Source organism: Carcharodon carcharias, chromosome 25 (assembly GCF_017639515.1).
Source record: "Carcharodon carcharias isolate sCarCar2 chromosome 25, sCarCar2.pri, whole genome shotgun sequence".
Taxonomy (NCBI): Eukaryota; Metazoa; Chordata; class Chondrichthyes; order Lamniformes; family Lamnidae; genus Carcharodon; species Carcharodon carcharias.
In genome coordinates this window covers 33,272,951-33,288,929 of record NC_054491.1, presented here as the reverse complement: position 1 = coordinate 33,288,929, position 15,979 = coordinate 33,272,951, and the positions used below count along the sequence as shown (strand labels likewise).

The window sequence follows — 15,979 nt, the reverse complement described above, 5'->3', positions numbered from 1 at the left end:
CTGGTAGTATATCAAAGAGGAGCAGGGGAGTTCTCCCTGGTGACTTGGCCAACATTTATCCCTCAACCAGCATCACTAAAAACAGATAACTTGGTTATTATCTCTTTGTGGAATCTTGCTGTGTGTAAATAAGTTGCCAGGGTTCCTATATTGAAACAGTAATTACACTTCAAAAGTTCCTCCTTCCTTTATGTTAAAGGCTGGTTAGATTAAAATGGTGGACAGAAGAATTTCACCCAAACAGACTAACACATTTGTTCTTAACGTTGCAAAGTGTCACTTTCAGGCTAAACCTTTCTGAAATTGAAGTTAAAAAATGATGTTCAGTGGAAAAAAAAATAAAAATAGCAAATGCTGACTCCTTAGAACATTCTAAAGCACGAGGTGCAGGCACAAGGGAGGATTCTGTATTTATAGCACAGTCTGAATATGTACAATCAGCAGCTTCAGACTCCTGGAGCAATTGCAACCAACCAACCTACCTTCCTCCTGCCACAATCAGTTCTGTACATTAGTAATCACTCTCAGTATACACAGAACTACATGAAGGAGACAGCACAGAAACAGCCATTCAGCTCGACTGGCCTATGCTGGAGATTATATTCCCCTTGAGCCTTCTCCCAGCCCTCCTCATCTCACCCCCTCAGTGTAACCCTCAGTTCCTTTCTCACTTGTGAACTCAGCTAGTTTCCCCTTAAATGCATCTATTTTGTTCTCCTTGACCTCTCCACGTGCGAGGGAGTTCTTTCAGTTTCTCCTGAACTCCCTATTGAGTTTATTAGTAGCTTTTACACTTAAGGCCCTGGCTTTGGTCTCCTCCGATGGAAACATCAGGGTGGATTTTTTCAGGGGAGGCCGAGGACCTGCTGCTGGGGCCAGAGAAGTGGGAGCAGACCCTGCTCTGGCAGGCAACAGGATCCCGAGGCAGAACTTTGCCAGAAGAGGCCAATAAACAGGCTGCTGTCCCGTCACAGATGGCAGCTCGCTCACTGGAGCAGGCTGCCCAATCAGGCGGCCTGAAGTCAGCAGCCTCGACACCACCGCCACTAGTGGTAGCCACTGCTGAGGCTGCAGCACAAGGATAAGTGTGTCTTGATGGTGGGCCACTCTTGAAGAGTGGTGAGTTTTTCTCTGGAAGCAGCACAAGGCAATTGGAGGAGGTGGAGGTAGTGAGAGTCATGGTGCAACAGTGGTGTTTTTGCCACCAGTGGGCCCTTGAAATGTGCTCATAAAAAAGGCTCACCCCAGGTACCCTCTGTGAGGCTACCAGGGTTTACCGGGCAAAGTGCCCGAAGGGGTGGGAAGTGGTCGTTAATTGGGCCCTCGAGTGGCTCAAGTGGCGGCCTGACTCCTCTCCCAATGCTTTCCCAATGCCAGTGTGCAGGGAAAATTCAGCCCATCTTCCGCACCCTCTCAAGTTCCTTCATAATTTTAAAGACCTCTATCAGGTCACCCCTCAACCTTCTATTTTCTGGGGGAAAGACCCCCAACTTCATTCAGCCTTTCCAGTCATCCTTGTGTATGCTTTTTCCAGTACCTCGATGATAACTGTGGCAACTTTCCCTCTCAAAAGACATTGGCACCACGGTGGGGTCTATGCTAAGCATCACCTGTTGGGGCTCACGAGCCCCGCTCTAGCACGTCAGTCTCTGCCGCATTTGCTGCAGACGAAGTGGGCTGAGAAAGTGCATGGTTCACTGGCCTCTTGTTTTCTCTGGGCCCATTTTGTGGCCAGCTGAGCTGCTCGTTTCCGCTAGCCTCTCCCAATACCTTTCCATGCAATCAGTCTCCAGAGGTCACGGCCTTCAGCGACTGTCTCCCAGTTGTCAGTGTCAACGTCTGCCACCTTTCACCCAGGAGGTAGTGACCCAGTGGCCAGTTCACTGTACAGAAGGTCTTTGGGTATGAACATGGTCTTTTCATAATAAAGGCCAGAAGAGTGCATGGTATGGGGAGCAGTATAATACAAGGCAACAAACTTGCACTAGGACTGTGGCATAAATATTACAACAGCTCAGGGCTTCCTGCCTTATACATCCCAAATCACTGGGAAGCCTTGAAGAAAGGGCAAGAGAATGACACCATTTGGATCTGCTCTTTTGTGGAGCTAGCACAGTTTGAAGGCCCCACCCCCCCCCACCCCCGCCACCCCCCACCTGCTGTGCTTGTAGGATTCAAAGATTCCATACTAACTGGGGATTACTGACTCTCTTATGACGCTGAGAACTGAATTTATTTTCTGCTACCGTTCCGGCACTTGCGATGGGTAATGGTGGAGGTAATGGGAAAATTGAGCATTGAGGCCAGCTGCCAATTCCTCACCGCGCCCAAGGCTTTACTACCCTTTCTTGTTGTGATGCCCCTTCTCTGCCCACCTACTATCTAAAAGCCAATGGGTGAGGGGTGTGGGGGTTGGGGGTGGGGGGGGGGGGGAAGGGCAAGGGCAGCCTGCCACCTCATTTCCCTGTGGCCCGTCCTGGTTACCAGCATTCTCTAGGGATGAAGGTAATGGTGGGTGTGCGGTAGCAGCATTTGTATCTTGAAGTTCAGCAATGAAGGAACAGCACCCAGGGAGAGCCTACGCTTCCTCCAAGATAGCTCCCATTCCATTAATTGCTTCAGCCTTGAATCTCTGCCAGGGCCAACAAGAGAGAGGCTCGTGTTACTTTAAGATTCTTCACTGCCTCTCGGGGCGCTGCAGTAGTGTCCCCCTTGGTGCTTGAGCATTGACCTTCCAACCCTGGAAAATCAATTGAGGGGCGTAGAGGTGCAGCATTGTCAAAGGGACCCTCAATACATGTCCACACCGACAAATGTCCAGCTCTGAGCAGCTTATATAATAAATATAAATGTGACACGTCTTGTCAATTTGAGGCAAACAGATTGCAATCCTCAAAGAGTTAAAGGGTTTTGACATGAGCTGTCAGCAAAATGGGAAACTGTGACTTGAGGTTGTCCTAATGACACAGGCCTGTCAATCGCAGCCCACAGGGCTGTAATACCTCGCAAACACTGACATTGCAATTCGGGTGTTAATGTTCTGTGAGCGTTGACCTTTGGCATCTGCTAGCTGGAAGCTGCAATGCTCAGCCGTGCAGCATTGATCGACTGATCGATGGCTTAACTCAACCAAACGACATTTGATAAACACTCGGCATGAAAAGGGTTTTGAGGGTGCTCAGGGTAAGGGGATGGCTCCAATTATATCGCTCATAACTGCCAACTCTAATGGATTGGAAATTGAGCATCGCTTCCTTCAGCGAATGGCATTCCTCTTCTAAATGGAGGGATTGAAGTCCACGTCCTATCCACGTTTAAACAAACTGATGGGACCAGAAACATTTCCTGGGGTCAGAACAAAGAAATAGTGCTGAATTCACAGAATCATAGAATTCTTGTACCATACGAGACCATCATGTCTGTGCTGGTTCTATGAAACAACTATCAAATTAGCTCTCTACTCCCCTGTTCTTTCCCCTGTAACCCTGCAAATCTTTCCTTTTCTAGTATTTGCACAATTTCCTTTGAAAGTTGCTACTGAATCTGCTTCCACCTCCCTTTCAGGCAAATCAAATCGCTGAATAAAAACATTTCTCCTCCTCTTAGCCTGGGTTCTTTAGTCAATTGTTTTAAAAGCTGTGTCCTTGGAAGCTGGCTCACTTGCCATTAAAAATTATTTCTCCCTCTTTACACCAGTCATTATTTTGGACACCTCTCTTAAATCTCTCCTCAATATTCTCTGCTCTAAGGAGAAGAGCTTCTCTAGCCTCACCATGTAGTGAGACAGCGCTGCCCAATTCCCAAATGACAGCTCACGAAGGCATGTGTTTAGCCTTAGGCCTATTGGACCAGGAGGGTAGGTGTTGGTCAGCGCATCACCAAAGAGGGACGAGGGGCTCTTTTCATCTGGTCACTTACTTGCTACTTCCAGCGATGCGTTTCGACTGACCGCTTCCCCGAGGTAATTCCTGGCTAGACACACGTAGACGCCTTCGTCTGGCTTGCTCCTGCGCCCGTGCACAATGCGCAGGAAGAAGAGCGATCCGCTGGGGAGCAGCATGCGATGGGAACGAGGGTCATCCTTGTCCGTCTCCACTCGCTCTCCGTCCTTGTACCATTCAATGATGGGGGTGGGCCGCCCCTCTGCTTTGCAGTTCAGTGTGGCTGGCTCTCCTTTCGACACAATCAAGTCTGAGGGGTGCTCGATGACCCGGGGCGCAGAGTCTTCCAGACGCAACCTGGAACCTGAAAAGAAAAATTATATATATATGAAAAAAAATTGATTTGCCGTTGTGATTACCCAGTCTGGTGAGCCCCATTACTAAGCCAATGGCATCACTGCAAGATTTGTTAACAATCACCTCATTATATTAGATATTGGGCTCTGTCTTGGAGCAGCGGGTAACTTATCATGTGGTGGTAGTGCTGGAATTCTCTACCTAACTGCATTTCAGGAACACCATTACTGCAGGATCTGCAGCAATTTAAGGAGAGACACAACCAATACCTTCTCAGGACTCCTAGGGATAGTCTAGAGATGCAGTATTGCCCATATCCTTAGACCTCAGATAGAACAGGCATTACAAGTGGTGCTATAACAGAAGAAAATTATCAAGGTCCCTTCCAATGGAACTATGCATCCATTTTGTATTTTCCAATAACAGCAATAAAGAGTAGCAACAATGGGTGATTGTTTCCCACCACTGTACGCTACAGACATCAATGGCATCATTCTACAAGAGCATCTTTCTTAAATCTCTCCTCAATATTCTCTGCTCTATACTGAGCCACATAAGGAATCTTTAGAACAATTGACCAAATGTCGGTTGCCAAAGGGTGGATTTTAGGGAATACCTTAAAGGAGGAAAGAGATGAAGAGGCATGGTGATATAGGGAGGGAATTTCAAAGTCTGTGGACTTGGCAGCTAAAGGAATGGTCGCCAATGGGGTGCTCAGATGGTTAGAGGTTTTGAAGGGTTGTCAGGCTGGAGGAGGGTTAAAATGGCAGGGAAGGCTGAGGCCTTGGAGACACATGAGAGTGAGAAATTTAAAATGGAAACAGTGACTAGGAGTCAGGTGGTCAGTGAGCAAGGGGCAATGGTGAACAGGACTTGATGCAAGTTAGGAGAAGGGCAACAGAGTTCAGGATGCGCTTGAGTTTATGGAAGGGGAAGACGGGAGGTCGACCACAACTTGACTGGGATCAGCTAACGTTACACAGCCCCTCATCAAACTGAGAGCCTTGCTAAGCTGCACTGTTCGGCACCACAGCGGGAGTACATTTGCCAAAGCGTGCCAGAAGAGGAGCTGCAGGTCAACTTGTTTTCACTGGTGTAACCCCCACCTCGACATCTTTTAAAGGAGTACTACGATCATAGAAAGATTACGTAAAAGAAAATTGGAAAAGGTTGGCTAAACACAGGCACAGTGACAGTCGATGGAGTCAACTGGCAGTTTAACTATTTCCCCAAACAAAATCATTTGCTAAGCCAGACTGTGCCCCTCTAATTACCCTACATCATCACTTTAAATCAAGATGGAGAGACAAAACCGTGTTCATGGCTGTGGGAAATGGCTTCATTTCCCCTGGTATAACTGGGGCTGCTGCTGTGTGTTTATCTCAGTCCGTGGGCGACTAGCTGCAATTTCAATGTATATTCCGCTTACTGCGGATCCCATTTCTGTGGTTAGACAGATTAATCATTTCACAATCAGCTGCACTTATCTCTCCCCACCCCAAAAGGTTTTACAGGTACAACAGTAGGAAACTGGGCATTCTGTTCTCAGGAATGTTCGCCTTATCTCCCCAAGCCTGAATCCTTCACGCAAATACATCTTTATGCTAATATTATCCATTTAATCATATCGGAACGCAGCATATTCACTCACAATGTGCCCTTTTCAAACAGTGCATAAAGTCAATTACTGTGAAAGTGAAGAGTTAGACTGCATATCTCAGCCTTGTTATAACACTATCCATCTAATGGACCCTATACTCATTATAACTTGACCTCTGTCACAATGAGGGCAACTTTTCAAACCCACTATGTATTAGGAATACCAGATACAGAATGGTCCTGGAATCTCCAAGAATTAAAGATTATTCTCCAGGACTTTGCTGCAAACAACTGTAGGAGAGAAAGTACAGTGATAGTAAAAACAATTTCATGTATCTCTTTTGCTCTTAAACATTTTCTTTAATTTATTAGTTGTAAAAATATTGGATCTGGAATAGAAAGGTTGACTGACTATCAGGCACCATCCGATTGTGTAATTAAGAACCTGTTTGCTTTCCAATTGGTGTAGGAGGGTGGTGTGCTACTTGGATGGATGAAGCCAGTAACCAATGGTGGGAGCTTGAGGGTGGGGCATTGGGAGGCAGGAGGTCATGTGAAGAAATCTCCAGGAATACATCCAAACAGAGTTGACAACTCTGGTCTGTGTGGCTTTGTGCGCACTGAGGCAAGGAGAACAAGCTGTACTTTCTCTGCAGTCCATCAAACTTGGTCACAGTGTATCCTGGCCAGGGGAGATTTAGATATGGAATGGTAGAATTTTACAGCACAGAAAAAGAGGTCATTCAGCCCATTGTGCTTAGAGCCATAGAAAAGTTACAGCACAGAAGGAGGCCATTCGGCCCATCATGTCCATGCCAGCCCGAGGACACCCAGGTGCCCTTTCTAATCCCACCTTCCTGCCCCCGGCCCATAGTCAGTTGTGCTTGTGCCAGTTCTTGAAAGAATTGGTCAATCAGTCCTACTCTTTCCTTAAAGCCTTGCAAATTTCTCCCATTCAAGTATTTATCCAATTTTCTTCTGAAATGTATACTAGAACATGACAACCACTGGAAGCCAAGGCTTGCTGCCTGTGGGAGTGAAGTCCAGGAGATGCCCCTGGTTCTGGTTGTATTTCTGGCCTCCACTTTTCATGCCAGTCTACGGGTAGAGCCTTTAGTGATCCTCAGTGATGGGTGGCGGGTTTCCAACTTCCTGTGGAGAACACTCACTTTGGACTGAAAATGTTAAATGTTAGTGATGAAACCTGTGTGCCATCACACTCCGAGATGTCCCAACTTTATGCTTTGAGGGCAAACCAATGCAAAGACTGTGTTCACCTCATCTGATTAATGGGTGTCAGTGGGGTGTACATCAGGGTCTGCTGTTGGGATCTGACCACAGAAAATGGCAGGGGCACAGCAGATTACACCACTGAATATCTGTCTGCTCAACATCCATTGAAAAATCAGCACTGTTGGGACAGAAGTCTAGGCTGTATGGTCCAAGATTCCTGAGGATTCGGTACCCAATTCGGTATATTATGGACTGTGCATGGTGATGCTTACAGTTGTAATCTAAAACACAAGCTAGCCTCATTAACAGGCTTGCAGTTATAATTCAATGTTACCCCCACTCTCCGTCATATCAGACTTTCAGTTATAACACCGTCTCTGTTGCACCCTGCTCTCAACTTCAGATGCTCGGTTGCAACATTCTCTCTGTTGCACACCTCACCGTCATTGTCAAACACTTAGTAATAAGAGTCACTCTGTTACACTTCCACCCTCATTGTCAGCTTAGTGGTCCCACTGCAGAGCTCCATGCATTGGATCACATAACACATGCATACCCTGTGATTTGAAAGAATTGAATGGAAAAATTGGCGTGGGCACAACAGACACATTCCTAACATGTGTTGTCAGGACATAGTGCTCTTATTTGGAGCCCAAGTATTTACCTTGGTGTTTTCTCCTTGGCATGTGTGATTCTCAGGAAAGATTGTGTTGAGAATAGGATATATTTATACCAATTTTTCCTGCTTTATAATAAACAGAGTCACAACAGGATGAAGCTGGAATTCTCAGGGAGTGTGGAAGCTACTGACCTTGAAAAGACACAGTTTCCTGAAGATAATAGTGCCTTAGCTGCAATGCTGAGCCAGTAATTGTTTTTAATTTATTCTTTCATGGGATGTGGGACGTCACTGGTAAGGCCAACATTTACTGCCCACCCCTAATTACCCTTGAGAAGGTGGCGGTGAGCCACTGCAGTCTGTGTGATGCAGGCACACCCACGGTGCTAGCAGTTTGGTACAACTGAGTGGCTTGCTCAGCCATTTACGAGTCAACCACTTTTCTGTGGGTCTGGAATCACATGTTGGCCAGATGGGTAAGGATGGCAGATTTTCCTCCCTGAAAGAAATTAGTGAACCAGATGGGTTTTACGACAATCAATGGTAGTTTCATGGTCACCATTACTGAAACTAGCTTTCAATTCCAGATTTATTAATTATTTGAATTTAAGCATCACCAGATGGATGGTGGGATTTGAAGCCATGTCCTGAGAACATTAATTTGGGCCTTTGGATTATTAGTCCAGTGATATTACCAGTCCGCCACTGTCTCTGCTCATGATGGCTGAGTCGTGGGTAAAGTTTCTACTTTCAGTCCAATCAGGAAACTGCGCCCAAAATGTGCTTGAAATTACATCCGTTGGATGAGACTTCCACTAAAATTCATTTGCACAATTACAAACATAAATTCTTCAATGAACCAGTACGATTGGGTAGTGTAATAATACATAATTGGTTTCCTTTCTCCCCTTACCATTAGAAAGTATTCTTTGATGTATTGAAGAGTGGCAACCTGGTGCAATTCTAATTAATAGAGCTGGAAACAGGTTTATCACCAAAAATAATTATTTTAATGAGGGTGTCCAGCCCTCCCACTGTGAGCAACATGGACCAAGAATCACTGAAAGTGACTAAAAAAAAATACTGAACCATTTAATAGGTTCGTTGGGGTACACTAGTCAATTTCTTATAGTAAATTAAGCACTGTTTTATGAAAAGACTTTTAAGATCCACAGCCTGGCACCTACATGCCAAAGAAAATAGAGAGCAATCCACAGAAGCTTTCAATTTCACCCAGGGAAATGGCCAGTTTTGTGGGCAGGGCCTGATGTGGCCAAACTATATCTTGAAGCAATGGAAATGATTGCAGAAAACACAGGTGTAAGTGGGGGGAAAAGCAAAATGCTGCAGATGCTGGAAATCTGAAACAAAAACAGAAAATGCTGAAAAAACTCAACAGGTCTAACAGCATCTGTGGAGAGAAAAAACAGAGTTAACGTTTAGAGTCCTTATGACTTATGAGTCCTTTTGAGCTCTGAATAAGGGTCATAAGGACTTGTGATGTTAACTGTTTTTCTCTCCACAGATGCGGTTCGACCTTGCTGAGTTTTTCCAGCATTTTCAGTTTTTGTTACAGATATAAGTGGCTTATTTGGCGTAACTTCCATTTAAAATTCCTCAATCTTTCACATTGTTTCAACAGATTCTGCCCAGATTGAGTTGATGAAACCAATGGAAACCCAACACCTTTGATCTTAAAGTGGTGAGGGTGAGGGGACACTGTTCCTTCCGAATGGGGAAATGCTTCGCAGGCAGCAAAGACTACAGGTGTGCTTTGCTGTTTGCTTGTGTGGGGCATTTCAGAGTTGACACAGAAGGTTGAGGTGCAGGACCAGATTTTGTCTTGCTGGACAGTGTTTGTTATGACACTGGCTCCTATTGTAAACTTTAACTGCATGTGGATGGCTCAAACATTCCAGGAATGCCAGATACCTTGGAATTTGGGTCTCTCCGTGACTGGTGTAGCATGACCAAGAAACACTCATGTTGCAGCGTACTCTCAGGAACAATTCAGTGATTGACATTTACAATCACCTCTCAAAATGTAATTAATGAAAAAGCAGCAACTCCCTAATCAACTGCTTAAGTACAAGTTGACTGAGTGTGGTGAATGATTCTGCGCCTCATATTTGAAGTGCACGTCTCATTTCCAGCAGATTGCCAAGTGTACTTTCAGCACCTTAGACAGAGCAGCTAAGCCTGCCGTGGTAGACCGCGGAAATTGAACATTTCATGCATTTCACATGGCTACAGAAACACAGGAACAGGAATAGGCCATTCAGCCCTTCAGGCCTATTCTGCCATTCAACTTGACAATGGTGGATCTGCACCTTGACTCCATTTACCCACCTATCTCCAAATTGTTTGATACACTTAACTAACAGAAACCTACCACTCTCACACTTCAAAGCTCCAATTATACCAGCAATCACAGTCTTTTGAGAAAGGGAAGTTTAGATTTCTACCAGCCTTTCATTCCCTCTCCATTCCGTCACCAACACTGATCCACCATTGATGGATTCTGCTATGGTGCCTAGTTGTAGGTATGAGGCCCAAATGTTGTCCTTTTCTGTGCCATGTAAAATTTGGTCACGTGGATGCCAACTGTACTTCAATACCAAAGTGGTCAATTGTGAGCTTAGAGCCTGTTTGCAGGCAATTGGATGATGGGGTGAAGGAAGTAGGGGTAGGGGAGTGAACTCATCAAAGTTCAGCCTGATCCCACATGTTCACACTGAATAACAAATGTAGAAGCCCTTGTCGATGCTGATTTCTCCTTAGCCCCAATTCTGTCACTAACTGGAACAATCCCAACTCCCAGCAGCATCAATCGGTGATCAACTGCGAGGTTCAAAACCAAACTGACTAATGCTCAATAAACCATGGGAGGGAGAGGGTGACAGCAGACAGGGGGTAGTGGGCAGTAGTGGAGGGGATGGTGGGGGTGAGCAGCTTGCATATGTTCTTGATCACAAACAACTAGGTTCTGAATTGTAATCGTGAGTGTGTGTGTGAATGTGTGTGCACGCGCACATGTGTGTGTGTGTGTGTGTGTGAGAATGTGTGTGTGTACATATATATTTGCATGTGCATCCTGGAACTTCCACCCCTACACACTGTGGGTGTACTTACGCTGCATGGACTGCAGAGGTTCAAGAAGGCAGCTCACCACCACCTTCTCAAGGGCGGTTAAGGATGGGCAATAAATGCTGGCCCAGCCAGCAAAGCCCACTTCCATGAATGAATTAAAAAAAGTGTGTGTGTATATGTATATACACCTACACACACACACATGTGCATATATACGTGTGTGTGTGCGCGCGTGTGTGTGTGTGATCTGCACTGGTCAAATGTCAAGTTGGACACAATCAGCTGGCATCACAGTTTTATCAGCTTTCTGTCTGATGCAAAGATACATTTCCAAATTTCCAGTGAATTTCGGTCTAGCTGATTGATGTAAAATTGATGAAACTGACAGATTTTCTTGTTATTGATATCACATCAGTGTCGAGAAGATTGAAACGTGAGATGTAATGGATGGAAAGTCCTGGAACGTGCACCCCTGGCATTCCTGTTATACAACCTTGGGGAAAGTGGGGCAAGCCACCTGCAACTAAAGCATTGGTCCCTTTATGTTGTATCTGGATAAAATGTGTGCTTGTATTTCAATGGAAATTTTAAAATGGGCACTGTTGTCTTACTTAAAGCGTCAGCCTGCGGTTTCATGGACTGAGGAGGCCAACTATGCAGATTCCAGGTTTCATTCCCATTCTGTGCCGAGTTACCTAACCACCTTTCAGTTGCAGGTTCAAATCCCACTGCATGACTTGAGCACACAATCTAGACTGGCACTGGAAGAGTGCTTTTTGGCCTGTGGTGCCATCATTCATTGAGATGTTAAATTGTCTGTCTGGAAATTAAGGTCTAAAGAAAGAGAAGACTTATATTAATATAGAGCCATTCAAAACCTCAGGATGTCCAAATGCACTTTGTAGCCAAGGAAGTACATTTCAGGTGTGGTCACTGTTGTAATGTAGGAAAAGGGGCAGGCACTTTGATTTTTGTGGGAGCTTGCTGTGTACAATGCAATATTGACCAGCAATGCTCCCACTAAGCTGTGTGTGGGCATGGCTCCACAACCACCTGAAAAGTTCTACCCAGGCCTTGTTCTGTGGTCAATACTGTGCAGGCGACAGCAGTTGCACACAAAAAAACCAGGTACCGCGTGCTGAAAAAAACTGGTCGTGCACAACAACAAAAGTTTACAGGGATCATTGTTGGTCCGATCACCTGATTTTAGTGTTGATGGTTCAGGGATTAATATTGGCCAGGGCACCAGTGAGAGCTTCCCTGCTGTACTTCAAAATAACACCATGAAATATTTTACATCCTCCTAAGAGGGCAGGCAGGGACTTGGTTTGGCAACACATCTGAAAGACTGTACCTTCAACAGGTCTGCACTCCCTCAGTACCATATTGGGTTATCAGCCTAGATTTGGCACTCAAACTTGAACCTACAACCATCTGACTCAGAGACAAGGGTGTTACCACTTAGACACAACTGGCAGCTCATTATCACCTGAAGGACAGCAGGCACTTGTTCTGGGAACCTGGCCAAAATTCTTCCCTTAAACCAATATCACCAAAGTGCTCACTCATCTAACTACTGCTCGTGGGATCTTGCTTTGTACAAAATAGCTGCTACATTTAATCAATGTGGCAACATTCCAACTCCAACAATTCCAAAAGTAATTATCTTAAATCAGGAGCTTTAGGATGTGTGTGAAAGATGTGTCAAACTGCGATAGGAATGCAAGGCTGTCTCCCTTATCTCATTAATGGAGGAAGAGTTGGGGGAAGGACAAAAGGCACTAAGTTTAACTTCCCTTGGGTTAATGAAGGGAGAGGGTCCTGATCACCCTGGGGGTGGGGGCAGGGGGGTGGGGAGGGGAGGGGTGGTGGTGGTGGTGGTGGTGGTGGCAGGGGGGTGCGGGGGATGGGGTAAGTAGCTGCATTGGAGCCTGATACATCTTTACTTGACCTTCACATTCCAGCAAGAGTCAGTGGTTGGATTCATTGACTGAATCATCCCCTTCTTAGGTCTCTGAAACCAATTGTGACATTCCCATTGCCAACCTGGTTGCAGGGTGAGCATTGATACATTTACCCAGAAGCTTGATGGAGGAATAAGTAGAGGAGAAAAAAGTATTTTACTGCAAAGCATCATACGGGAAATCTTCCTACCTCATCCTTTCAGTTTAGTGTGACTAAACTGCAGCATGTTGAAAGAGCCACTGGGAGAGGCTCATTTTACAGATACATTCCGCTGCTAACTTCACAGCTGTACAAGTGACCACCCAGTATTAGGTCCAAACAATTAAACTTGACCCTCTTTGCCCGTAAACTAAGCTTTATGGCATAGACTGGCAAATTGTACAGCCAAGATCTTCAATGAATATATAACTAATGCATTAGGCATACCTTAAAGAATGATGAAGGTTGATATTAGAATAAAAAATCATTTTCAAAGCAAGACTTGATTATTTAATACAAGTTGATGACCTGTGGCATTGCCAATAGCCAGTTAAAGGCAAACACAATCGTCCAGTGAAGTGGGGTTGGTTTGCATTTTACATTCATACATTCTGGCCTTACTTATATAACACTTTTAATTTGTGTCATTATTTATAATCAAATAATATGTGTTGCAGCAATTAGAGAAGTTAGATAAGACTATCTTTGTTGTACAGACTGATCTGAGAGATGCAAAACTGAGACACTACAATGCCACTGGTGGTAGGAGGATCCCATCAGTGTGACCATTTTTTTTTGTTCATTTACATGGTGGTGAATGCTTCTGTGGCTGGGCCAGCATTTATTGCTCATCCCTAATTACCCTTGAGAAGTTGGTGGTGAGCTGCCTTCTTTAACTACTGCAGTCAATGTGTGTAGGTACACCCACAGTATTGTTAGGAAGGGAGTTCCAGGATATTGACCCAGTGGCAATGAAGGAACAGCGATATATATTTCCAAGTCAAGATGGTGAATGACTTGGAGAGGAACTTACAGGCAGTGGTGTTCCCATCTGTCTGCTGCCATTGTCCTTTTAGATGGTAGTGGTCGTAGGTTTTGAAGATGATGTCTAAGGAGCCTTGGTGAATTCCTGCAGTACATCTTGTAGATGGTACACTCTGCTGCTACTGTGTGTCAGTGGTGGAGGGAATGAATGTTTGTGGATGTGATGCCAATCAAGCGGACTGCTTTGTCCTGGACGGTGTCAAGCTTATTGAGTGTTGTGGGAACTGCACTCATCCAGGCAAGTGGGGGGTATTCCATCACACTCCTGACTTGTGTCTTTAGGCAATGGACAGGCTTTGGGGAGTCAGGAGGTGAGTTAATCAACACAGGATTCCTAGGGTCTAACCTGCTCTTGTAGCCACAGTATTTATATGGCTAGTCCAGTCCAATCCAGTTTCTGGTCAATGGTAAACCCTAGGATGTTGATAGTGGGGGAATTCAGTGATGGTGATTCCAGTGAATGTCAAGGGGCGATGGTTAGATTCTCTCTTGTTAGAGATGGTCATTGCCTAGCACTGTGTGGCATGAATGTTACTTGCCACTTGTCGGCCCAAGACTGGAGATTGTCCAGGTATTGCTGCATTTGGACATGGACTGCTTCAGTACCTGAGGAGTCACGAATGGTGCTGAACATTGTGCAATCATCAGCGAACATCCCCACTTCTGACCTTATGATGGAAGGAAGGTCATTGATGAAGCAGCTGAAGATGGTTGGGCTGACGACATTAACCTGAGGAACTCCTGCAGTGATGTCCTGGAGCTGAGATGATTGACCTCCAACAACCACAACCATCTTACTTTGTGCTGAGGTATGACTCCAACCAGTGGAGACTTTTTCCCCAATTCCCATTGACTCCAGTTTTGCTAGGGCTCAGTCACACTCAGTCAAATGTGGCCTTGATGTCACGGGCAGTCACTCTCACCTCACCTCTGGGGTTCAGCTCTTTTGTCCATGTTTGAACCAAGGCTGTAATGAGGTCAAGAGCTGAGTGGTCCTAGCAGAACCAAAACTGGGTGTCAGTGAACGGGTTATTCCTAAGCAAGTGCTGCTCGACAGCATTATTGAAGACCCCTTCCATTACTTTCCTGATGATCGAGAGTAGACTGATGCTTTTTGTGTACAGGACATACCTGGGCAATTTTCCACATGGCTGGGTAGATGCCAGTGTTGTAGTTGTAATGGAACAGTTTGACTAGCGGCATGGCAAGTTCTGGAGCACAAGTCTTCAGTACAATTGCCTGAATATTGCCAGGGCCCGTAGCCTTTGCAGAATCTGGTGCCTTCAGCTATTTCTTGATATCACGTGGAGTGGATCAAATTGGCTGAAGACTGGCATCTGTGATGCTGGGGACCTCTGGAGGAGGCCAAGATGGATCATCCACTCAGCATTTCTGGCTGAAGGTTGTAGCAAATGCTTCAGCCTTATCTTTTGCACTGTTGTGCTGGGCTCCTCCATCACTGAGGATGGGGATATTTGTGGAGCCTCCTCCTCCTCCAGTGAGTTGTTTAATTGTCCACCACCATTCACGACTGGATGTTGCAGGACTGCAGAGCTTAGATCTGATCTGTTGGTTGCAGGATCACTTAGCTCTGTCTATCACTTGCTGCTTATGCTGTTTGGCACACAAGTAGTGCTCTGTTATAGCTTCACCAGGTTGACAATGCATTTTTACGTATGCCTGGTGCTGCTTCTGGCATGCCTTCCTGCACTCTTCATTGAACCAGGGTTGATCCTCTGGCTTGATGGTAAGGATAGAGTGGAGGATATTCCGGGCCATGAGGTTACAGATTGTGTTTGAGTACAATTCTGCTGCTGCTGATGGCCCACAGCATCTCACGCATGCCCAGTCTTGAGTTGCTAGATCTGTTTAAAATCTATCCCATTTAGCGCAGTGCTAGTGCCACACAACATGATGGAGGGTATCCTCAAGGTGAAGGTGGAACTTCGTTTCCACACTGACAGTGCGGTGGTGACTCCTACTGATACTGTCATGGACAGATGCATCTGCGACAGGCAGGTTGGTGAGGATCAGGTCAAGTATGATTTTCCCTCTTGTTGCTTCCCTCACCACCTGTTGCAGACCCAGCCTAGCAGCTATGGCATTTAGGACTCGGTCAGTAGTGGTGCTACCAAGCCACTTTTGGCGATGGATGTTGAAATCCTCCACCCAGAGTATATTCTGTGCCCTTGGCGCTCTCAGTGCTTCCTCC

General features: G+C 45.6%; 1 protein-coding gene across 4 annotated transcripts in view; it reads right to left on the bottom strand.

Moving 5' to 3' along the window:
- The window catches only part of robo3 (roundabout, axon guidance receptor, homolog 3 (Drosophila)), a 309,406-nt gene that overhangs the window by 265,442 nt on the left and 27,985 nt on the right, over positions 1-15,979 (bottom strand). For all 4 annotated transcript variants that reach the window (XM_041174412.1, XM_041174414.1, XM_041174415.1 and 1 more), the window contains exon 2: positions 3,919-4,245. In XM_041174412.1, the coding sequence (XP_041030346.1) occupies positions 3,919-4,245 (327 nt within the window). The remainder of the gene's footprint in view (positions 1-3,918; positions 4,246-15,979) is intronic.